Source organism: Astatotilapia calliptera, chromosome 19 (assembly GCF_900246225.1).
Source record: "Astatotilapia calliptera chromosome 19, fAstCal1.2, whole genome shotgun sequence".
Taxonomy (NCBI): Eukaryota; Metazoa; Chordata; class Actinopteri; order Cichliformes; family Cichlidae; genus Astatotilapia; species Astatotilapia calliptera.
The window spans coordinates 20,693,878-20,719,862 of record NC_039320.1 but is presented as its reverse complement, the minus strand read 5'-3'; the positions used below and the strand labels follow the sequence as shown (position 1 = coordinate 20,719,862).

Here is a 25,985-nt window from a genome sequence, read left to right as displayed (position 1 = left end):
GAAGAGTTTAGGAGGGAGGCCTAATTTGTTTGTATGATTCTCAGTCCCGGTTTATGAGGGAAAAAGTTAATTGTTGTTGCAGGTATCAGGTTGTATTGTACATTCTCAACAGATTGGAATTTTATGAAATGATAAAAAACTGTTGGAAGCAGCGAATATAGACAAAAAAAAAGCTGTAATCAGGCAGCTTGGCCCACCTCCTACCTCTTGCTTCTGGACAAACTATGATTCCTTGGCTATAGAAGTAAGGCTGAAAAGGCTTTGGAATGGCTTTGCTACAGCCCATATTTTGGGTTAAAAGGTAAAATAGTCTAACTGGCTTTTAAAAACAAGTTTTACCTCCCAACCTACCCCCCCCCTTTTCAGCCTTCACCCTCTATGGTAGGGATGTGCAGAGTAGGGTCAACTCTCTGCCTGTGAGAGGAGAGAGGCCTTCTATCGGTGGAGAGGCGATAGTTATCTCCAGCATTCCAGGGATGACAGAGAGATATCTGCCTGATGGCAGTGTTAGGGGGCTTGGAGAAGGGGGCAGAGATGGGAGGGAGGGGAAGAGGTACAGGAGTTGTTGAGCAACCGCTCCCTGACATCCCTCCTCCCGCCCCCACCTCCCTCCTTCCTTCTCTCCATGCCTTTCTTACTGCCTGACTGCCTCGCTTCCCCACACATAGAAAAAAAAAACATCTAATTAGAAGCTCTTATTCCACTTCATTTAAGGGAACACTTAATGATGTGTTTTTCAGGGGAGACAACTACACATTATTTCTCATGCAAAAGGAACCACTCAGTTGTAGCCCCCAGGATGCAGATACAGCTGTGTTTGAGATGGAGGTTTGTCCTCATTTCTCTGGGGTGTCATGGCTGTTGGAGAAGAAGAGAGGGGAAAAATGGTAGTGCTTTCTAATTCACCTTTAGCCAGTGTCCTGGCAGTAACGGGGGGTGGTAAAGAGGAGGCGGATGGTGACATCTGAGTTTGGCAGGGGGACTTGCTGAAGGAGAGAGTTTGTTGTAATTGCTCTGACAGGTTTTAAGGCTGTTAATGACTCCGGCCTGAGCGCTACCAATTTGTCAGCATGCTTGCTGTTTACTAAGCTGTTGTTTTATGGTCCAGTGCAAGGGCTGCTGCTTGTTTAAGCACAGATCAGGAAATAATCAGCGTAAAACACTGGCTGCAGTGGTGCAGCCACACTAAAACAGTTCAGTTTAGAGCCCTCATCTACTGTATGGATCTGAATGAGTGCAGTAAACCATATGGCGTCTGTGGTGTGTGGTCACATGAAGACACAAATTCACAGATGCTTTACTTTTATCTAAAAGTTGGAAGTTTGAGTGTGTGTGTTTAACCGGTATGGCAGTCGTGTTTTACTTGTTAGCACTTGCGTTGTGTTTCACATGAATGTAAACCATATTGCTAGCTTGCAGTTATAGCAAGATGATCTGTAATCCCTAGTCGGCACAGAGAAGCAGAGAAATAGCCATTCCACTAGTGTGAATAGAGCTTCTATGTGTTTGTGTATGTGCCTATGTGAGAGATTGTGTGTGCGTCAAGAGCATGTGGTCCCAGAGCCAGCAAAGACCCCTCCGTAAATCCAGAGTAAATAAAAGGGGTAACCAGACGGACAAAAGAGGAGCCCCCACTGCTTCTCTCATTCGCTGCCATTTGGGGGACTGAATGTGCTAAACGCCGCTTATGTTGGCTGAAAAGTTGAGGAGAAAAAGGGGGAAAAGGGAGGCTCTAAATCCCCCTTCTTCTTTTCACTTCATTCTCTGCGGCCAAGCCTGCATGGATAGAGGTGGTGGTAATAGGAGGGTGTTGGAGGGAGAGGTGTAGGGCCCGGTCACTATGGTGTGCTAAGACCAGCGAAGCTCCTAAAGCAGCAAAACTCCAAGCTTCTGGTATCCATCTGCTCCTCTTTCCATCTAACTCTCCTCATGAGTTTTTCTCTTCCCCCCCTTTTTTTGGGTGAGCTTGGGTGAACACGCTTCACTAGTTTGGGCTGACAGGGGGCGTGGGGGGTCTGTTGTAATTAGTCACTTTAACCACAGCTTCCATAAGCCACTGCTTCTACACTCTTGCTTCATTACCCTGAAATAAACGCCCAGACTTCCTAGTGCAAAATCACTGCACAGCCTTTACAATGATACACACACACAACATCTAAAGCTTGTCTAGAGGCTCCACGGTATTATTATTAATGGTATATGGACCACTCTGGAGTGTTATGTGATAACTAAACATGGCTGGATTTGAATGTGTTTTCCAGCTATTGACAAGTCATTATTTATTCACGCATATGAAAACGGCAAAGCAGCAGAGGGAGGGCATTCTTGTTATACTGATAGCTGCAGTATATGTTACTCATGGTCATATACACAAGACAGACTCGACCTTAGTGGGTCCCTAAGGGGCAGGATACCTACTAGACACAATACAACTTTTGCTCTAAAGTCATTAAAAGTCCACTGAAGTCTGCCCTATTCTAAGCAGAGACTGTAGGACACTTTGTACTTTACAATTTTCGATGCAAGAAATCCTGAAGTGACCCTGAATGTGCCAGCATTAGATAAGCCAAGTTGCAGTGTGTTTACAGTCCTATCCCGACCCGTTAATGAGCTCAGCCCTGAGACCAATTTACTCACAAGGAGATATATCTGAATGCATTTTTAATAACCACCCACTGGTGATGAGAGAGGGAATGTGTGCGAGCGTAATGTGCTTTGGACTTGTGCTTGTTTGTTTGCTAGTGCGCTCACTCATTCACTCTCTCGCCCTGATCGCGTCCGGTCATTGTCTTCCATCTTGCCTGATTGCACCTTCTCCACTTGCGTGCATCTGAAAATCTGCACAGAAACTTTCATTGCAGACACTTTAAGTCAAGATCTTGATAGCGTGAGCGAGGGAAAAGGAGGGAGGAGGAAAGGTTGAGGGAAGACAGAGAGAGAGTGGGAGAGAGAGAGAGAGGGGGGGGGGGCTGTCTTTTTTCTGTCTCCAAGGGCGCTGCTTTTCCAAAAGTGCCTGGGGCTACACTCCAGCACCTCAGCTCCCCTAGGCCTTTCGACTGCCTCCTAATAGCCAACCCCCATCTGTGTCACATGGCCAGATGATGGGACACTCATCCCCCTGCTCTGCACTTTTTTTTTCTTTCCTGATTTTTTTTTTCAGAGTGCACATCCACACAGGTTAGAATGGCAGAGTTGCCAGGGAACAGTCAGAAGCCATTAGCGTTTGGGACAATTTGCCCTGCAGCGTTCCTTCTCTCGCTCATAAGAAAGGAGTGGGGGTGGATGCAAAGCACCAGCCCTCCTTTAGATGTAATGAGGTTGTGCAAGTTGGATCTTCTTTATTCTATTTCTACTCCTTTTTTTTCTTGCGTCTTCTTGTTTCTCTTCTTTCTTTGCTCTTTCTTTTCATGTTCTGTCCACATTTGATTTTTCTTTATTCTTTATTTACTGTGTGCACATTTTCACATATTTGAAGTCATACAAAAGCTGTACACAGTTTGTATTTAAACTGTACACAGAATGAATGCTCGAATGCCACATGCCTGATCTGTGGACACATGTCAGCATCCGTGCACATGTAAGAGAGAGAGGAGCTGAAAAGCACGGGAGTCTGGTTTCATCCTTGCGGGCTAGGGCAGGAGGCAGCGAGCATGCTGGGTAATGAAGTGACAGGTCAGTCTGTAAATACGCACGGGTCGCTCTGGCCCTGGCCGGGGGGGAGGCTATCGCATTGCAGTGAAAATGGAAACGTCAATAAAATTAATCTGCCAGCCTTTTGGCCACTGTGTGGTTCTATTGGATGAGCCTGACTGCTCACAGCAGGAGAGGGATTTGGAGAGTAGCTCGAAAATCAACACAAAACCTAGCGGCATACAAACAAACAGCAAACTGTGTATCAACATTATTCAGTGAAGCTCAAAAGCAGTGAAACAAAAGGGAGTTGGTTAAAATTCACAGCTCACTAGTTGTGTTTTTATTGAAGTTTGGAAGCAAACTCAGGGAGTTAGACTTAGCTTCCGTCTGGGTCACATTTCTCAGGAAGCCCCTCACAGTCAGGGTAGGGCTATGGCCAGACCAAAGTTTATTGTTTTAAGCTTTCCTGAACAAGGATTCGTACTTAGTCTGGGATTTATGGCATTTGCCACTAATGAATGCCCATTCTACAATTACAACACCCCTAGCCTGTGTCCCCATTCCCATGTGTCCTTCAGAAGGACTGTTGCTTCTTTAACTTCACACAGGGAGCGCAAAGTCGGCACTTCTCTGTTTTCCTCTTTCGTGTGGCTCTCCACTAATGATCTGGAAGGAAAACACTGTGCAAGACAGAGAAGAAAAAGAGAGGCAAAAACAAGGGGAAGAAAAAAAACTGGGAAAAGTAGTTAGTGCGGGCCCCCGCTGTCCTTGTATTCTTCATTTATTTTGCATTAGATTACGCCACTAGTCGGATCCTTTTTCTTTCCCCCTTTTTAATGTTATTAGTTCAAATATTTATGCGAGATTAAGGCTTGTATAGGTGGCTGTGATTGATGCCTCTCCAAAAACAGGAGGACATATGAGTCTGAATTTTGAGAATGTCAGGGTCCTTCTCTTCCTTAGTGGAGGAGTTTTTCAGATACATAATTTAGATGCCCTCAAGGAAGGCTTTCAAGGCATTTGTGCCCGGGGGCAAGAAAAAATAACTATGACTGTTAAAAGTAAATCATTTTTGCTAATGCACAATTAATGCCGAGGAAGACGAACAAGGAAAAGGCAAGGGACAAAGATGGAAACTTCAATTTAAAGGAGAAATCGTGCCCGGGTATGTGCACGCTTCCCTTGTGAAATCAAACGCTGATGGACATTAATGCAGGCAAAGCCGCCGCTGGCCGGTCATGCTAATCTCGTGGCGGAAGCTTGGGGGTGGGGTTGTTCAGGGTTTCGGGAAGCCGATGAAGAGTCCATTATGTGCATCGAAGTGCAACAATGAACCACCCCAAATAACATTTACTTCCACGCACTTTAACTGGATGTCCTAAATTCATGAATTTCTGTGTGTTACAGTACATATCTGCATAACTCCATCCTGTCCCCTTTGGCCCTCATCAAAAGATGGGAAAAAATGCTCTACATTATGTCAAGCATGCAAATTTAATTGAATTAATGACATGAGTCCATGTCTCTTCTGTACTTGAAGGCTCTGTGTCCATTTTTTTTCTTTCCATCTCCTCCTACTGTAAAAATGGAATGAGGAACCCAGTGTTTCAGCGTCCAACCATAACATTAGAGTCATTAACCCCTATTCCCCTCCCGTGCTCTGGGGTATAGAGCAGCTCTGCGAGGCTTCCATGTAAACCTCTCAGTCTCTGTACAGCCCTTCGTCTAAGGCCATCTAAATCCCCCTACCTCCATATATTCACTACACAACACTGGCTTTGCTGTGGAAATTCGTTTGGCCTTAGTGCAGCACTTTCCAGTTCTTTCAAAGTTATCTGTGGTATTTGTCCTTTTATCCATCTTTCATGAGCCTTAAACTCAGCTTTGACTGTATACCTCTGTTCCATTTTTTTTGCTATTGTATTCTGAGCCTGTGGTGTGGTCGGGGATGTTATTTAACCCTGGGTTTGGTTTCTTTCCAGGAGATGGCTTAGACAACAGCGTTGCATCGCCTGGCACAGGGGATGACGATGATCCAGACAAGGATAAGAAGAGGCAGAAAAAGCGTGGCATTTTCCCTAAGGTGGCCACAAACATCATGAGGGCGTGGCTGTTCCAGCATCTCACGGTAAGCACAACCATTATCATTTGGAGATATGTCTATATTATTTAAAAAAAAAAAACACAACAAACCAAATAAACATTTAGAGACACTCACATTCAAGACACATACTCACACGCACCTGTCACACAGTAGCTACTGAGGCAGTGGGGAGAGAGTGATGGTGCTGCTGCGATGCTCACTTGTCAGCCACATGTCAAAGGGACACAGTGACCAGGTCAATCTAATCAGTTTGGGCTGTTTACTCTGCTCAGCACACTTTCTGTAAAAAAAAAAAAAGAAAGAAAGAAAGAAAGAAAGAAAAGACCCAGCAATCCAAGACATTTATTCTAGTACGAGATGCACTGCAGCTCTGGCCTGAACAAGCAGCATGATAAAAAAAACAACTGGGGAATAAAAGAGAACGACTGTGTAGCTGTGTAAAGAAGTAGGATGTGGAATTGAAGGCCTCTTTACATAATCAGTCTTTCTGTGGAATAAGGGAACCTTAATCTACTTATCTCTCGATAAAATTGACATGTGTTAGTTTATTTCTTCTCCATAGCTCCATAGGAAAGTGTTTACCGTACAATTCTGTCAGAAATCTCTGACAATGACTGATCAGAGTCTTGGATCATATGTCTAAATGTCACAGTAATTTAAATGTAAACTGTAAAATCACAACCGTTATTTTCCCGTGAGTATGTTTCTTAGTGAAACGGGGTGGTCCACATGTCCCCTCTCCCTTTCTAATGTCAGGACATTATCAGAACATCAGGCTGTATTGATTTTGCAACACAGGTCAGATTTCAGAAGGAGGTGGCGACGCCGGGACACATAAGCTGCTTGAGGCTGCGGTTCCCCGTTCCAGGGATGGATGGACAGTTTAGGGGGATGGGGAAAATAAAAAAAAGAAATGAGAGAGAGAATGTGAAAGTAAAGGAGCCTTAGTTTAGAGTCTTTTAGAACATCCGCACATTTAAGAGGGTCATGTGCCCTTTGTGCACTCTGTAGCCCCCACCACCACCACAGTGCCCACTCCCAGCTCAAAGCCCCGTACCCTGATTACCTAACCAAAAGCCCAAGTAATAAGCAGCCAGCAAATACAGCCTAATTGAAAGGGCTGTAAATCCATTACATATTGGTCAGGGATAATCAGGAGTGCTTTAATCACTTTTATCTATTCAGGAGCAGTGAAGCTGCAACAGCAAAGCCCTGAGCCTCGCAGGCCTTAGCGGCTCCACCACGCCAGTCTGCACGCTTATTATTCTCATCATTATCAAAATGACTTCACAGCTGTTCGCGGCTCCCATCGCTCTCTGACTGGAGACCTCTCACCAAATGCTACAGACCAGGCTTCAATCAGACATTAAACTTTTGAGTACCACTAACTGTTAGTTGAAAGAAAAATGTTCAAATACTGTTAAGATTACCTGTTTTTTTGTGTGTCATTAAAACACAACAAAATAACAAATTATATACACAGGCTTTATGGTAAGGCTAGAAATTCTCTCAAGATTGGTCATTTTTCCTGATGAAAGCCCCATACAGCTTCTGCACAGACCTTTTGGAAGAGTCCCTGCCAATTATCTTTAGAATTGTTTTAAATTTGAATTGAAATAGCGGTGAGCAAAGGAGGGGCACATTTTTTCAGAACGCTGGTTAATTCAGACCCTCTTTTTTCCCCTTTCCCTCTCACCCCTTTATCACAAACCCTGCTTGTAGATGTTATCCAATCTTTATTTGTTTCTTTTGTGCAAAGCCTTGGCCAGTCTTGTACAAATAATAATCCCTCCCTTTTAACCTGCCTTCATTTCTCTGCTGAGGAAGACGGCTAATTGAATTATCCCCCTTCTCTTCTCACCATCCACTTCTCCCACCCATAAACTCTCTCGCTCTTTTTCTCTTGCTCACACACACATACACACACACAAACACACACACTCACACCCATTAACCATTCTTCTTTCTTTTAATTTGTTAAGCAAATGTATTTGCCATAGCTGGATGCATTTGTGCAAAGGTGAATTCTTGGGGACTTTGGCCCCTGAATGGCCTATAGCGGCATTCTGCCATTCACGCATTCATTAACTGAGGGGTGAGGAGTGAAAGGAGCGGGCTTGTATTTTCTCAAACTGAGGGGCCAGCATGGAGCTCCTCTTCCATGAGCCGCAGGGGTCTCTCTACATATGTTCTCAACATCCAGCCATTGTCACATCTTCTGAAAAGCTCAAAAGGACAGGACCCCCTTCAAACACAAAAAAACAACACAGGCCAGTAGTAACAACTGTTGGCTTTTAGATTCAGTATAACAAAATTGCCCTTTGCCTCTCCCCTCCCACCCTCCCTTGCTTTACTCTGACCTCACACTCTCATGGGAGAACTCACAAGATTGTTTCCTTCATGACGGTCATATATAGCAAGTAACCTCACTTGAAGTCATATTTACCGCTAATCTCAGTATGCCAATTTCCCAGGCAAGGGGAAAGTACAGTTTTTGCACCATATTGATCTCAGAGACAGTTCTTCACAATTGCACAATCAGAGAAGGCGGCGATAACCCTGATCTCTTTTATGTCGAGGCCATATGCGTATTGACTGCAGAGCTGGCAACCTTAAATGCTCCATATGCAATTGGCAGAGTGTTGAACAGATCAGCTGGTGTTAGCTGGCAGAAGAGGGTCAGACTGTCTCTCCACTCCCTTCTTCTATCTTCCCTCCCACTCTTTTTCTCTAATACCCCCCCTCCCTCACCATGAGGTTCTGGATGTCTTCCAGCCACATTAGGGGAAGGGAAATCCCAGACTGTTGGTATAAGCTTTTCAATACTACAGGGAGATTATGTTATCAGAAAGGTAAACTTCACTGTTAGGGGTAAAATGTTCTGCTGCACTTCAGAAGCATGGACCACAGAATTCAGGATAGGAAGAGAGAGTCAGATAAGTAGCTAGAGAAAGATTTCAGAGAACGTGTCAGATTTGTAAAATTGCAGTGATGGGAGTTTTTTCCTACCTTTGCAATGGTAATGCCCTTTTGTGCTCAGCAAAAGCAAACTTTAAATTTTACAATTAGCCCCTTGGCGCCCCTGGTCTTCCTTCTTTCTCAACCCCTGCTAACCCCCCGCTAACCCTTACTAACCCCTGTAAAGACAAGGGTTGGCCTAGCAATGAAAACAGGAAGCACTCAGATGCAAAGATACCTCTCTGGGCTCTGGCCTTGTCTTTTTGACTAGTGTAAAGTCTCCAACACCTATGAAAATAAATAAGGAACCTCAGGAGCAATCGGGGCCAAATTGAAAGTTTTCCTTAAGTGTGTGCACTCAAACAAGGGAGTGAGGGATCGTAGGAGAGAGGGAGAGCGGTCAGTCAGACGAGCAAGTAGGTAGCCAACTAGAGCATCAAGCGTCTCAAGTTCTGTGCTGGGCCACCCTTTGGCCTGGGTGTTTTGGGAAATGCTGTTAAGCTGCTAAGCCAGGTGTATTGGTCCCCTGGGCTCCTTGAAAGGGAAGTGATATATCCTTTAGTCATTTAGAGAGTCCTTGGACTGTGAAGTAGAACTAAATGTTCAGCTCTGAAATGTTTATGTATGGGTAGATGGTATTTAAATGTAGCTATTAGTATAATTGGCTTTTATCATCCTAAATGTAACACCAGTACAAGTATTGACTAATGAGCTATGTTTTGACTGAAAAGTGAAATGTACCTACGAGAACAGTAAAGATACCAGTGCAGATAACACAGGTGTTCACCAGAGCGAGGAGCGTCTTAGAGTTAAGAGCATTGTGCTGAAAACATCATTAGGTACACTAGTGACAGTAGCTATCCCCCCTGCCCCACCCACACATGCGCACACTCCCGATCCAAGCCCAACATAGCATTAGTCTCCATGACGACAGGGTGTCATCGTCAGGTCGAGCCCTCCTATGGGAGCTGCTCTCTCTGCCACCCTTTATAGACGCACATAAAAGAGTCGGCTAGGGTCATTCACAAGACATGGATGCAGGCACGGCCAAACCTGGCAACGGATGTTTGTTCCATACGATAAACAAGTGTACAAGTCCATTCCTCAAAAAGAGAGGACATGTTGTTTGAGTAGACTAAACAGTCAGCCCTGTAGTATCCCCAGTTTTGTTTAAGCTCCTCTAGTCCTTCTAATCCTTGTGTGTTGTTCCAGTACAAGCAGCATTTAGCTGGTGCAGACACACATCTGCAAACAGTTTGAAATAGCCCTTCCTCCTTTTACATCGAACTGCCAAAAGCTATTTATTCCATATTTGTTGGTGCCTACTTTTTCTTTCCCATACACATGGCACAATACTTTTTTTTCAATAAACAAATAGTCGACTTACCTATAATTTCATTTAACTGAGCGGTTCAATAAAAAAAATAATAATTGTGTTTGATAATAGATCAGACAAAAAAGTTTTACGTTGAAAATATTATTCAAAGTAACTTTAGCCTCTTTTTGTTGACTGCAAAACATAAAAATCTGTTTGCTTGTCCATCTCTCTAGGTTGTTGATAGTTTGGATGAACAAAGGAGAGGCAGGGGTTGGCTTTAGGGGTAAGAGCAGGGGGTGTAAGGAGGGGACTCCTAAGGGTCACAGAGGTGGACGCCTGGAGGAGGCCCACACACTAATCTGTCATGTGCTTGTTTGCCTCAGGAGCTCAAAAGTCAGTCCTCCAGTCACCCGTAGCAACCCGGGCGACAATTTGGTTCACTGCCACTGCCCGAATGTGTGATCATCAGTGGAAAACGCAGGAAAAAGAGTCATCACATGGTTACTTTTGTGACAAGACCCACTGCTCCCTGTGTGTTTGCAAAACAGATGTTAGTGACAATATGACAGGATAGTTTGGTGATGTTTGGCACAGGGGTACCGGTAATTGAAAGTCATTGATAATGAGTGTGGAAGAGACCTTTGGGGGGGGGGGGGGGTTCGAGGTTTGGTGCCTAGCTATTGTCTAGCCTCTGTGTTCTAATGCTGGCTGCTCAGCGACCCTGGAAAACAGACACAAGCCACCTCAGTCTGCCATCTGTTCTTCCCCAGCCAGTACACCACAGAGGGCCTAACGCAGCAGTGGCAGACCCTCACAGAGAAATTAGGCTTATTTTACTCAAGAATGTTAATCTGCAAAGAAGAAAACAGAATGAGTAAATGAGTAAAATAAATCAAGTTTTTGTTTTCATTGCAGAGCAACTATGGCATTGTTTTCAAATGCTAGTGTGTCACAGCTCTTATGACTGACAAAAGCTTTGTTTACAGTGCTTTGGCATAAATGGTAGGTGTTTCTAGAGATTTAGTGCTGTATTAGAATGTAATAAACCCTAATTCGTTTCATGCTCCAACATCAGACCTTTACACTTTGCCCTCTAATCCAGATCTGTCACAGTTCCACTTCAAAGCCAACTAACCCCACTTGGAATCTACTGACATATAAAGCGTGGCACATTAGCCTCGCGTTCACTATACGCTGAAAAAAATTGTTGGCATGTTTTTTTGTAGTTTTTTTTCCCCCCTCTTAATCCCATAGCTTGCTTATTCTCAAAATGAGCATCATATTATATTGTGTATCTTTTAACGCTGGGATACCTGCACAAACACACCACTTCTCCTCCTCCGTTTTTCCTCTCATTTCCATCCCTTCCAGTTAATTTTCACTCCTGCTGCTTGCATCTTAATGCAGGTTGTTTAATGAAGTAGCAGAAATGAGTGCTTTCGCTGAGGGACTGTTTACGGTACATTCCCACTGCATGGAGGTGATTAAGTTGCGTGAAATTCCACGGTGTTTGCAAAAGAAAAAAGAGAGAGCAACCTACAAATTATCCTCCAGCAAAAATAAAATAATAATAGTAATAATAACACGTTTCACGAAAGGTGATATTATATGCATTTCTTTAAATAATGGTTTTAAATAAGGTGTCCCGGGCGAAGAGCTCCAGCACAGCATGACTTTGACTGGCCCCTGTGGAGGTGACTGCACATGCCCTGACCACAGCAGACTACAAACAGAACTCAGCCTGTCAAGGCTGCTCAGATTTATAAACTTACAGCTCACAACAGTTGAGAGACTTCCAAGAACACACGTGCAGAGAAAGGAGGATGCTTCTTTACGTCTGTGTGCTCCACTGAGAATTGACCCCAGTTCAGTAACGTTTCCCTGCCTTCAGCACTGCTGTCCATTTCTTATGTAGTAATAACACTGATCCAAGCTAGGACCTGGCTGAGCCAGCTCAGCGGGACATGGGACAGAATGACATCATATGCAGTGAGGGAGCCCAGCGTCTGCGATAGTGAACATGCCCCTGGTTAAAAAACAAGGTTATTAAGATGGTCGGAGCTGATTGTGTAGGATTTTCCTCCCTTTGACACTTTTCGGGTTATCTTATTCAAAACAAAATATATAAGAGGATTTTGGTTTGACGTCTTAAAACTAGTTCCCTTAAATTACCCCTTACCCTTCCAGAATATCCACCCGGGAGGCTGGTCTCATTGCCCCCGCGGTTGATTGCAGGGTTGTGGCAAGAGCTGTTAGAGCAGTGGCGGCTGCTTGCTGGGGACCATGGAGGCCAATGAGATTCTGCTGCAGGCCTCCAAGCTGCCCCACTATTGCTTTGATATTCATCTCACACCAAGAGGAGAAAATGCAAAAGGGAAAAGGAGCAGCACAGGCATGGAAATGGCAAGCCGGGCTAAAAAATGGGAGGGAGGCAAGGAAAGAGAGATGGATGGAGGCACGGAGTATAAATCAAAAACAGACTATGAGTTTCACTGTTTGGTTTGTCATGGGAGCCTAGCTGCACCAAATCCCACTCCTGCCATTTTGTGTGATTTTTCTCCCCTCCCGTCCAACTCTTCTCAAATGCATGCTTTTGTTTTGCCCGGCTCTTAGTCCAGGGGTAGGCAGTGGGATTCCTGCACAGTGGGGTCCTTATAACTGGGAGCCATGCCTCTTGTTCTCACCTCTTCCCCCCACTTCCTCACCTTTTCATTTTCCCCCATTGATATCCTATCTCTATTCCCTCTCTGAACATATGGACTGTTTTTTTTTTTTTAAGAGAGAGCTCAGTCCACATCAAAGACCCAGGCTGAGCAGGTCAATTTGTTGCTCCTTTCCCCGACTCTTCCCCCTCCACTAGCCACAGTAGACCTTCCCTGCACTGCAACCATTTACCCAGAATGCTTCATTGCTCAAGCATTTCTGCTCAGCGCTTATACCGAGCCATGTGTTGTGTCTGCTCTCCACACAGAGCAGATGTAGTTCACTCCAGAACTCTGGATTTCTCTGTAGCCAAGTCCCTCCAAGATCATGTAAGGCTGAGCAAATGAGCATGTGTGATAGATAACAGTCTCTCTATCAAAAGTAGGCTTTATCACACACTGATAAGAAAAAGCAGATGGATAGAGGAAGAAGAGAACCAATGAAAAATCACATAGGAAAAAAACCCCCCAAATATATAAATCCAAATCTAAGCAGAACAGGCCTTGGCTCCAGATGTGAATCTCTCTTAATATTGATCTTGGGGAAAGCCAGTCCCCTACATCCCCAGGGCTGCACCAACTGACACACAAAGCACCTCTCTAAAGCCAATAAACCCGCTTGTACAATTATTTAGATAAAGAGGGTAACAACAGGAGTATATGCCTCCCAAACCAGCACCTCCTCCTTGGCTCTCATGCTCCTTCTCCAACTCCTCCTTTTCCTCTTTCTTCTCCAGCAATAGGATGAAGAAATGTAAAAGAGTGCAAGTGTGTGTGCGTGTGTGGAGGGGGCAAATGTGTAATTAGCCACACATTTCTGAATCCTCCTTAATGTTCATTACTGAAACCAGGGGCAATTACAAGTTCAAAGAGGTTTAGGGCACCCGCAGCCTGCATAATCAGTCACAAATTAGGCACCGCTCATTTGTCATAGCACAGCATGCACACTTTTACATGCACACAGAAACACACATGCATGCATATTGTCAGAGTTGAGTCATAGATAGGCTGACAGGCATCAATTTCCACAGAGGCACAAATCTCAGCTACCCGAAGGCAGTAAGTTAGGCTGCCCAATCCTCTTATGCTCTGAAGCTTTGTTGTCTTTACACAACAGCAAACACCACTGACACCTTCACCCTAACTTGCTTTACGTTACACTGTATCCTGCTTGCAATCATCCTCTTATAAGCGTCCTGTTTGCATCTACAATCCCTCCCACCACCTGTCCTATCTTGTCTCCCTTTTACAGCTTTTTTTTTAAACGGCTGTTTTCGTCTGTGTCAGTCTCTACCCACCTGGCTGCGTCTCTGCAACACGTGACAGTGTGCGTTTCATGTCTGTCCCCGGAGGTGTATCTCAGTTACCTCTGGGGCTGGGTCACAATAGCTAATCCTGTCTTCAGGTGGCTGTTTAGCACACTGAGAGGAGAGCTCGGAGAACCGGAGGTGAGCTCCTGTTACAGGACTCCCTGACCAGGGGTCACCTCCAACACTGTCAGAATGCGCACTGATACATGCACAAACAGACATGCACTCGTATACTGGCAGATGCATGCACACAGGCATACTTACAATCTAGAATACACACACACATTGAGCCTGCTTATCTAGCCCAGGTGGTTCAACCTTCATCTCCCCTCTTTCTTGTTCTTCTTTATCTTCCTACTGTAATACCATTCATCTAGTCTTTCCGTGACTTCTCTCATTCCCAGATCACTCTGAGTCTTGTTCAAATTAGGATTCCCTGATATGATCTCCATGAAGACTTGCTCGAGTGCCCATGCGTTGCCTGTCCAGCCCGACAAGCTGCTCTCACACAGGGGCACAGTTAGGTCTCTAGTGAATTGAATGGAGTCCTATCATGTGTGGCTCTGCCTCAGCATAGTAGGAGAGAGAACTCATTTTTCACTGAGGGAATGACATCCATCTCAGCAGCCAAACGCTGGCTGTTTCATTAAGTAACCCATCCAGGCAGACAGATGTGTTCACCACACAGCCATGTTTGCCTATGCAAGAGCGTGTATTAACCCACAATCCTTTGGGGGAGATTAATAGGGTACCAGCCCCTTTCCATTGATTATCTCCATGCCATTTTCCCCTCCTTTTCTTGGCTAGATATTAAAAACTAATGAAGCCTATTGAAATCAGGAACCGCAAGTCTCTTCACGGATCATTTTAGGTTATTTGGACTCAAACAGAGAAGGATCTCTTTAAGGCACAGTTTGAGTCGAATTAAGAAAATAAATGTGGAGAGCAGTGTTGAAGAAACAAGAGGGAAAAAAGAGGGGAGAGTGTGACTGTAAAAAGATGTGTGTTTAAGAAACGACAACTCCACTCCGACACATGGAGCGGAGACATGGCAGATGTTTGCAATTCCAGAAGATAGCAAAGCATTCCTAGTGTTAGAGCCATGTCCTAATTGCCATAATGGAGGTGGTAAGCACTGACAGTAATGGAATCGTGGGGATCTATCCCCAGCAACCTGAATTAGGGGCTGCCTGGCAGATCCACTTCAAGATGGCCTGTGTGGCTTTTATGTCAAGATGACTTGTTTTCACTGATCCCATTCTCATCCTTGCCATGGTCTTAGAACTTGAAGTCTTTGGGTTGGGGTTGGTAGAAGGTGGTGCAGAGATGAGGGTGTGAAGTAGATCAGTATGAAAGATTGGGCCAGTGAGTGAGGAAAGAGTTAACAGCGTCTATGTGATGGGCTCACCTCTGCACCAGGCCTGTTGAAAGGCGGCGGGGTGCTGTCGGGGAAAATGACTTCCTGAGACATTACCATCAATCACCAGACAGGTCAGGCCCCCCAATCCCGCCATGAGGATGGAAGAGAGAAGAGGGGGATGGGGATGTAGGATTAGACTAGAGGGGACGAAAACAGGGAAGAAGACCGTTGAGGAACAGACTATTAACAATCTCTTCCTCTCGCTGTTGGACTGTTTTATATCCTTCTCTTCCTCTGCCTATCTGTCTCTTCATGTCTTTCTCTGTTTCTATTTTCCGGTCCTCCATAAAACGGCTACCCGGGCATTCAGGAATGGCCCCTGCTGGTCAGAGTCCTCTCCTCAGCTCAATTGCATCATTAATTATTCCACAGGCAGTGGGCTAGAAGCAAATCTAAAGAGAGGAAGAGAAATAGAGAGTGAGCAAGAGTTAGATGGGGAGATGGGGGACAGCTGTCTAACACCCCCAGTTGGTCTCGGTCTCACTCTCTGTCTCTGTCTCTCTCTCTCTCTTTCCGCAAATGAAGGATGGGAGAGGGGAGGGGCTTGGGTTACCTCAGTGAGCGGTTGTGTTACATTCCTGAGAAGGGAGGTGGGGTTGGGAGGGGGGTTCAACGAGTTGTTGAAAAGAACACAGTCGCTTGTCAACAGCCTCAGAGCTGAGGAGCCATGATGCCTTGCATCAGGCCTGCAGGTCAGTGACCTTCTGTTGTGCCCAGATAGAGAGAGGTAGGGGAAAACAGTGAAAAGAAAAAAACAAAACAACCGCATGGATGGTATGTGCCACTGCTTGTCTGTGACAGAGGTCAGTGAAAAGTCTCAAAATTTCCTAAGCCTTCTCTTTGCATCCTCAGCCACATACCACTGTACGTGTGCAGTGCCTGAGTGCCTGCGGATTATCCTTCTTCAAAGTACTAATAGAATAGAAGGGAGAGAAGAGGCAGACGGAAAAGGAAAGAGAAAACGGCAAGCGCTGGCAGTCGTGCTAAAATGGCCCATTAGATTTAAGGAGTAAAAGTTCATCAGCTTTATTAATGGGAAGGTATATAAATGAAGTATGAATTACCTGACTTTTATGGAGTGGCGAGAGTGAAACTAGAGTGTCTTATGATATAATGTTTTAGTGAGCTGTTCTGAGCGCTCTGATGAGCAGGCTGCAGAGAGGAGGAGGGTGAGGAAAGAAAGAGTGGAGAGAGGGAGAGAGAAAGTGTGCTGGGGTCCCCTGAGTCCAGCGACTGGAAGGTTGCCTGATTGTTGCAAACATGTATAGCTGATCTGGTTAACCTGGAGACATGACCTATTCTATGGAAGAATTTCCTGCACAAAAACCTTCAGTTAAACATGTCTGCATATGCACATTTCTAAACATGCATGCATGCAAACATGCAATAAATGCATAAGACATAAGCATAAGGACAAACACATATGCCAACACACACACAGACACACATGCTCCCCAGCATCCTGTAATAAGCAGTAAGCTGAGCTAGCTGATGGTCATCCTCCCATGGGGCTGCTGGGTGGCTGCCAACTTCCTGCCTGCTTTGTCAGTGGATAAAGCGGCTAACAAACGAGAGGGCTGTAGCTAGGCAGGCCAGCCAGGGCAAAGGTCACCTCGGCCTGCGGGCAGGATTGAGCCTAAGAGCACTACAAGCAGGGAGAAAATGGGATGGAAGAATGCACCTAAAGATTGGCTGCTATTGACCAGACTAAAAGCAACACAAGCCTCTTCTCTTCTCTTCTCTTCTCTTCTCTTCTCTTCTCTTCTCTTCTCTTCTCTTCTCTTCTCTTCTCTTCTCTTCTCTTCTCTTCTCTTCTCTTCTCTTCTCCTCTTGGCAGCACTTCATAAAGGCATTTTAACTCCTGTCACATGCCGACCCTCCTTTGAGAAACATTAAGAAAGTGAAAGATCCTGAGGGCATTTGTCAGTCCACACAGCCCCATGCAGCCAGCCGCCCCTGGGTGTTGAGCAATGACAGGAGATATCTCCTTGACTCATACACTCCTAGATGAAAGGGGAGCTCAGAAGACTTGCATTTCTGAAAGGCAAAAATTGTAGTCAGTAAAAGAGAACAGACACAACAGGTAGGGGCAGGGTGGTGACTGATCAGGGCTTGGCTGACTTTGTTCCCTGGAAGTACTTGTGATCTCAGATGAATGCACCTATGCTTACTAGCGGCTATGTTCGTCCGGCTCACTGACAGAGATGTGATCTGAAGTGTCTTCCTGCCATGGACCTTCTTTTACTGGCAGAGGGTAGAGAAAAAGGGAGGCAGAGAAGGAAAAGAGATAAAATGTTTCTTTCCACCCCAGCTGTCCATTTGGAGGGGGAGAAAATTTGACATGGTTGACTTGAACACATTTAGCATCATTAGCAAACAGGAAGTGTCCCCCGCAGCTGTTTTTTGGTAGGGGAGGGGTTGTTTCTGACTGCAATGTAATGGACAAATGTTACCAACCGTGTTTGCCTTTGATTCTTGACCTGAAAACAAAAATTGACATTACAAATGTCCTATGATATCTTCCAAATTGGCTTGACATTCCACAGTGGGCCCTGGGGGTTTCTTGTTTGTCCTCTGTAAGTGGTTGTGCTCTCGTTGTTGTGTCCTGAGGCTTACTATTAGAACGCATTGGCCTTTCTCTTGAGAATGTGGAGTCTTAAAGAAACAGAGGGAGAGAGTAGAAAGAGAGAGGGATAGAGCTAAAGGAGGTGCTGGATGTGTATTTGAATACTTATTCTCATTAAGTTAATTCACAGTGAAAGGGAGATCCGTCAAGTGGAAACTCTCAGAAGCTTCTATTTGAAGAGCGAACACCCCCCCCCCCCTTTTTTCTGTAGCTCAATCTGTCCATCTTACCAAATGAATCTGTTTCTATTTCAATTGAAGATCAGCCCCACTTTACTTTGACTTAGGAAGTTAAACAAAGTGTAAGGAACATAATAGAGTAAGAGGGTAAACGTAGAGCGACTCTGTATGTTAATATTAAGTACTTTTTCCAACAAGCTCTTAGTTGTAAGTGCTTTACTGTCTTGACACCAGCCCCTGTTTTCCTGACATTTCTATGGGATGGTTTCCAACACTCTGTATTCCTGTAGTATACATTCGTCTCAAATGTACTTTGATACAATGTATTTTTAATTGATTACAAATTACTTTTTAAATCAGTTGCTCATAGCTTCTAAAAAAAATGTCATGTTTCAGCCCCAGAAAACGACTGCTTCCTTTGTAGCATGTGCACACTGCGTGTTACTAAACCAGTGCCGATGTTTATTCAGAGATTCACGTTGCCATGACTTTGTGACTGGCAACAATAACGCGTGGTGCGAATATTGAGCTGTCTCATGCAGGCAAAGTGACTGGATCGACTGCTATGACCAACCCAGCAAACCTCTAATGATCTCTTCATAGGTTTGAAAAGTACCGTGCAAAGGCAAAACACCAGTCATTTCACAATTTAACAAGCAACATCATAGCACAAAATGGAACAGGAGAGTCATTACTAAGAATTATTTTTTTTAAAATCCACCAAAGGTTGGAAAATGTATACCAATAAAGTTTTAATAGGAACAAATCCCTCTGTAGGATGATCCTTTGGCTCGGCTGTAGTCATTGCAAGAACATGTTTTAAAGATTTCTTGAGAGCAAGTAGTGAGCGTGGCTGTGTGTTGACATCATGCAAGCTAGAAAGGAGAGCAGAACAGAGCTGGGTGCCCCTGAGCAGGCAGTTACCACAACAAAGCCAGCAGCCTGGACTGAAAAACCAGGCCAAATTCCTGCCCTCTAGGACCTGGCTTAAAGCTTGAGCGGAAACTTTGAAAAAGGGGGACGAGACGAGATGAGAGGAAAGGAGAAGCGATGAGGTGAACTAAAGAGGGTACGAGATGAGGGCAAAGGGGTTAGTGAGTATAGCAAGAGAAGTATTGCTGTTGGGACCTATAGAGTACAGTGGGAGAAGGAGAGATTGAAGGAAACAAGAGAGAGATAGAAAACCAGGGCCCACACTGCAAGGATGGAAGGATCGCATTCCTCCTCTTGAAAGCACAGGGGCAGCCATGCGGTGAAAAAATAAGCCATGATCTCAATCTGACGATTAGACAGGCGCATTTCTGTGTTATGTCTCCCGGCCACAAGTGGACCGGGGTCTGCAACACAGCACACATGCAGTTTGTAGATATAACTGTTGGCAACGACTAATAGATTTGTGGTTGAGCTCAACAGAAACTCATCTGGGAGTTTCATTTTGATTTCTGTGTACATAATGAGCAGGGGTTTTTTTTATTTATTTTTTAAAAACATTTTTATCTCCTCTATTGGATAAAATGATATCTTTCATTTCATTATGCATGATAGAATTTGGAGGTGTTACCCTAAAACATCGCAGTCTTTTTGTTGGTCGATCGCTAAGTCTGGAGGTGCATTGGGATTGTGTGGGAGTGATTGCTATTTAGCCTCATGGAGCTTGGTACAATCAGATGCCTATATCTTTCACATCCTCCAGGGTTATTTCCTCACCCTCTCTTCCATTCATTCCGCTCTTACTCTTGCTGGAGCTTGGCAGGCAAACGGGGCAGTTATGCCGTAGAGCTTCTCTACAACCTTGCACTGTCTCCAGTGAACATAAATTAATGGTGTAGAGCAAACAGGCTGCTGGCAGAGGTCCAGGAGCTGGCTTCAGGAGCCCAGCCAGCGATTGTTGTGGGGGGCCGTGGCAGCAACAGCAGTAGTAGTACTGATACACTGCCAACCAGCCAGCCAGTCAGAGAGTCAGACAGACAGACTGGGGGCCCTTTTGCTCTATAATAGATGCCGCAGGCCTCACCAGTCCACCTTGTATTTGCAATCATCACTGTTTTACTGTCAGAGGGCAGTCCACTGAGAGCCCTTATACTTACTGTGGAAGCTTTGGAGTTTGCAGCGAGAGCAAGACAAGTGTAGTGGTATGTTCTGAATGCAGATCGTATGAGGTGTAGATATGGATGTACTTTTATTTGCTGTTATCAGAGGTTGGCATGCAGTGCGTGCGGTTTGTTGTTTGGCGTCATGTGAGTTCTGTTTATAAGCTGGCAGTATCCCTGTGTGTGTAGTCGAGTGAGAGCAAGAGCGAGAGAGAAAGGGAAACCAGCAGGGTTGAGTCATTGAGTCATGTGGCATTCTTGCCTGTTTTCAGACTGTTGTCAGGAAGCAGTGTAGTTCCCAGTGAAATAAAGCAAACACCCAAATAACCCTCAACTGCCTCCCACCTCCATTTCCCTCAAATCACACAAAAACAGGGAGAAAGAGAGAACAGAGTAGAGAAAGTTGGAGATGAGCTTGAACGTAGGGAAGGACAACAGCATTTTTTTAACTTTCAAAAGTCCCACATATGTATACCCAAGTTTGCTATTCTTACTTCAGAGTCCATTAAAAACATCACAGTTATTTAGAATCAGTTACATAAATAAACTGATCTTTTAAACAGTAAAGCTGGATTATTTACCAATTGCAAATTTCTTGCAAATTTCTACTCACTATTACCAAATTCAACCACAAATAATTTTTTTTGCATTTATTCAGACAAATTTGAAAAGTTGATTTCTCAGAAATAGAACGCACTTCTCTTTTTAATTGTCATGTGCCCGTCCATTTGATGTCTACAGATGGACGTAATTAACTGTATTCTTCAATATAAATCACAAAACCTGTCAGAAACCTGCGACTAAAAAGCCAACCATTAGGTAGGCTGTGTGCATAGTAAACACTCGCGAGGATTCAAAAACTCCAACTGGATTTATTTGTCATATCTGTTTGATCTCTCAGTAATGCTGATATGCATTCAATCTCATTGTCATTTGTCAAAGAAGCCAATTGTAACATTATTAACAGCGCCAACTTGATATTTAAAATGTGCCAATCTTACCCCAGCTCAATGCCAAATCCATATTAAAATGTCATTCCTATATTTGATTGCGTTTATTTCTGACAGTGAATATTATTATCATCCTCCAGTCACTTTGATTAAAAACAAATATGATTCCAATCAGTGTGTGGAAGGCGTATATGAAAGGAAATATTGAGATGTAATATTTCCGTAAATTTAGATACAGAAGAGTCACAATAAAGTCCACCAGTGGCTCCAACACATGAAAAAGTTCTGTATCTGTGTAGCAAATGCTTTTTTTAAAAAATTAATTAAAGTTACCATGAAAATCAAAAAGAGGTTAAGCTAAATCACCCCATTGATCCCGAGTATATTCTTTGTGTTGTCATTGCACTGAGGGTAAACAGCCAATGGCCTTTGATTTCCTGTGAGTCATTAGCATGGAATTGGTTTGCAAGCCACTGTAACCTTGTGACCTGCCTCTATAACTCATGTCACACACTGATGATGTAATTCATCAATGGGGTCCAACTGCAGCTCATGCAAGGAGCTGCAGGTTCAGGGGGAAGAGTGAAAGCCGCAGAGCAGGAAAAGTGGTGGGGGTTGTACGGAACAGCCGGGATAATGACCGGGCCACGGGATTTGATGATGGGTGCATATAGGTGTCAGGAGAGCACAAAAGTGATATATGACAAACTGGATGTTGGATGAGTAGATAGGTGTGCAAAAGGTGTGGTGTCAAGTTAAGACGGGTCCAGCGGTAGATGTGGTTATTGCATACAATGAAATGCCAAGCTGCTAAGCTGGATTCAGGCGGGTGGTGGTGGTGGGGGTGAGGGTGGGGTCAAGGACCGTACGCAGCAGATGCTAGAGCTACCTCAGCTTGTAATGTTCAGCAACCACAGGGGCCATTACATCCAGCACTATCAGAGAGCACAGAGCACATCAAACCCTGTAATTTAGCCAGCAGTCGGTCACACACACACACACACACACACACACACACACACACACACACACACACACACACACACACACACACACACACACACACACACACACACAGAAGTACAAGCACAGCTCAATTCTTAGGAAAAGACAGAATTTGGTCCACCTGCGTATGCATCGGTGTTTGTGTTGATGTTTGTCTGAGTGGGGTTTTTTTTTTAAGGTCAGACTGCAGGAGCTAGACAACATGTGCCCATCAGGATAATGTGCCCTGTTCCATTAACAGGTTTCAGAATAATTAACGGGGTTGTTTCGAACCGAGACTCGCGCTGCCGGGACAACAAATTGAAACTGCTCATGTCTGCCTCTAATTATTTATAGACTGCTTTACATTTTGTGGTCAATCTTCTTTTAAGGATATTGGCTGTGGTGTTTGTAACTGAACATATTGAGTGGTTCCAAAGCCAGTGGGGAGGTTATCAATACCATCTTTGATCTTCCACTGTGTTTGTGTTCCTTCCATTAAATACTCATGTCATATGTCCCCTGATGGTAGAGAGGGACATATCCAGGAAGATACACATTGGACTTTTTTTTTTTCCAATCACTTTGCATTCAAGATTTTGCCATATATATATATATATATATATATATATATATATATATATATATATATATATATATATATATATATATATGTATATGTGTATACATACATATACACATATATATATATATATATATATATATATATATATATATATATATATATATATATATATATATATATATATATATACATATGTATACATATATGTATACATATATGTATACATATATATATGTATACATATGTATACATATATGTATGTATACGTATACATATATACATGTATACATATATATATATATATATGTATACATATATATATATATATGTATACATATATATATATATATGTATACATATATATATATATATATATATGTATGTATACATATATATATATATATATATGTATGTATACATATATATATGTATACATATATACACATATATATATGTATACATATATACACATATATATATATATATGTATATATATATATATATGTATATATATATATATATATATGTATATATGTATGTATGTATTTTTTGTGGCAGTTAACAATCAACCATTCTCCAATTTCACAGCTACTCCAGACTTGTAACCACTAGGCCCACCATGTCAGCTTGTTTCTTATGTCTGTGTGTTTATGTTTGTGTGTGTGTGTGTGTGTCGCCAGGTCTGGTTTGCATTCTAATTCATAAAAAAATCACACATATGTCGGGCATGGAGGGTCAGCAACAAATGCAAGACAAAGAATGCCGAGCAGAGATGAAGAGAAGAGACTGATTATGTACTCATGCTGTTTGTATGTTGCAGTCTGTTTGCGTTTAGATTTGTTTCTCTGTGTGTACGCTCAGCAGTGCCTATGGGCGAATGCTTACAAGTATTAAGATTGCAGGGGGTGATCATCTGACACAGGGAGGTATAAGTAAGGAGGGGAAGAGGTATGAGCTGAACGAAATAGGATTTTTTTTTTCTTGTCTATGCGGTCAGAGTAAATCTCCTTACTCAGGGGTTTTGTGTGCGAGGGGGGCTTTAACATCCCCACTCTCCTTGATGAGACATCTTTCTTGTTTGTTCAAACCATTCATTACGTGGTGGCTGTTGGACGAGCCGTGCCGCTGGCCAGCGTATTTATCACCAGGCTAGAGCGCGCTCTGGCTGACAGTAGGCGATTGATGACCGGGTCTGGGGCTGAGAGGCTGAGGAAGCCTTAATACAATGTAAATGACCCACTCCCATTTCCAATTTAGGCTGCTCCTATCTCCACACTTCCATACGACATCATCTTTAGCCAGCTCTCTACTTGTGTAGGTTTTTAGGCGCATTTGCATACTCGAGGTTTATATAGTGTATACTTAAAAGGAAAAATGGATTAAAAAAAAGTATATATATATAATATGTATATATATATATATATATATATATATATATATATATATATATATAAAATAGAGCTTGTATCTTGTGCACCCTGTGGCTTCTCTTGAAAATGTTTACACAGAGACACACACAAATGTGCATACACACACACAATACCTTGGCAACTCTGTCTCCGGTAGCCAAGGAAATGTCAACACCTGGCAATCAAAAAATGTATTTCTATGCAAGCATTATCATCTTTCCTTTGTTAATGATTTTAGCATATTAAAAGGGACTAAGTACACAAGTACAAATCAGATTAATCCCCCTCTGCAGCCGGGAGTCATTATTTGTCCAATCTCAGCCTTGTTTGTTATTAATTGTGCACATTCCTCAAACCATTTTTTCATCCCTTCTTTAATTAAAACAGACTACATTTAAACAGGCAGGGCTACCTGAAAGGAGGAATCTCCTTCTCTGCTGATATGACTTCTCATATAAATTATTACAGCGGTAAATGAGAAAATGCTTCTTGAGCAACTGCTATCATTTCAAGTTAAAATTCAATTCAATTAACACGAGCTGGGCATACATTGCCAGCTGTGAAATGTGCTCAATGAGCATATACCCGGAAAGGAACTGAAACAATCAAATTAAAGTTTTGAAGATTTAAGGTATTTTTCTTTTTGGGGGGAGGGGGAGTTATAAACATCACCTCAAAAAGGATTTGTGTGTGTGTGTTTTGATTTGTAGGTGTCAGGTCTATGAATAATTTTCATCTGTCTATTTGCATTTCTGTTTGCACGTGCTTGTGTGCATGCATGCTTTCTGTTTACAGCGGCTGAATGAAACACATAGTGTCTCATTTGTTTCGTTTGCGTGCGCCCCGACTCCTAATCTGGCCCTTAAAGACATCTGTCACCAGCGATCACTGTTGTTTTGTCATGCTTCATAGCAGGCCCAGGGGGAGCAAGGCAGCCCAAGGTCTGCCATTTATATCAGCCAATGTTCTCTAGATTGGACCTGACACAAATAGTATCATTGCAGACCTTGTTGGAGAATTACATTTTCAGGTAAAAATCTTGGCATATCTGTGGAGCACATTTCACAGCATTCTCTTCTTTTAGCATTAGTCTCTTTTCAGCTGCTCTCTATGAAAGAGCCACCACCGGGATACATGTCAGACATTCAAGGAAAGATAAATGTATTCTCCACAAATCTTCACCCACTCAATCTGTTGCTGTGCCGGTATGTTATAAAAGGATTCTCAGACACCACAATATATGGCTTAGGCCTACTGGAAAGTCATGTTTGTCAAAGTGTGTATGGTCATAAGTGTCTTTTCTTTCTGGAGGTGTGCTATATGTTGTTTTTGTGTAGGCAGGGTGGGGATAAAGAATGGGGGTTATCACTGGTGACAGTGTTAACAAACTTGTTTGGCCAGCTCCTACAGGTTTTGCACTAAACTGTGCGTGTGTGTTTGTGTGTGTGTGTAGGTGTGTGTGTGTGTGTATGTATGCGTGGGTGTGGACACGTGTATGGTGTGAATGTCTATAATGTGCAAGAGGCAGCATTGGGTGGAGGTCATGAGAAGGTCCAGTCTTAAGTTACACAATGCAACAAACACAGGAACATATTGAATAGATACAGTAATAAGCAACAGCCATGAACTTGACTCGAAGCACGTGTTCGTTTTCCAGCGCTTCGCTATACGAGTGCTTACATGCATGGATATTTATGCTAATCTGTATGTCAAAGA

The 25,985-nt window shown here is 43.4% G+C and overlaps 1 protein-coding gene across 5 annotated transcripts in view; it reads left to right on the top strand.

Annotated features, from left to right (window-relative positions):
* The window catches only part of meis2a (Meis homeobox 2a), a 79,981-nt gene that overhangs the window by 28,004 nt on the left and 25,992 nt on the right, over window positions 1–25,985 (top strand). For 4 of the 5 annotated variants that reach the window (XM_026152673.1, XM_026152675.1, XM_026152676.1 and 1 more), the window contains exon 9: window positions 5,616–5,761. In XM_026152673.1, the coding sequence (XP_026008458.1) occupies window positions 5,616–5,761 (146 nt within the window). The remainder of the gene's footprint in view (window positions 1–5,615; window positions 5,762–25,985) is intronic. The other variant, XM_026152674.1, reaches the window with a different exon arrangement.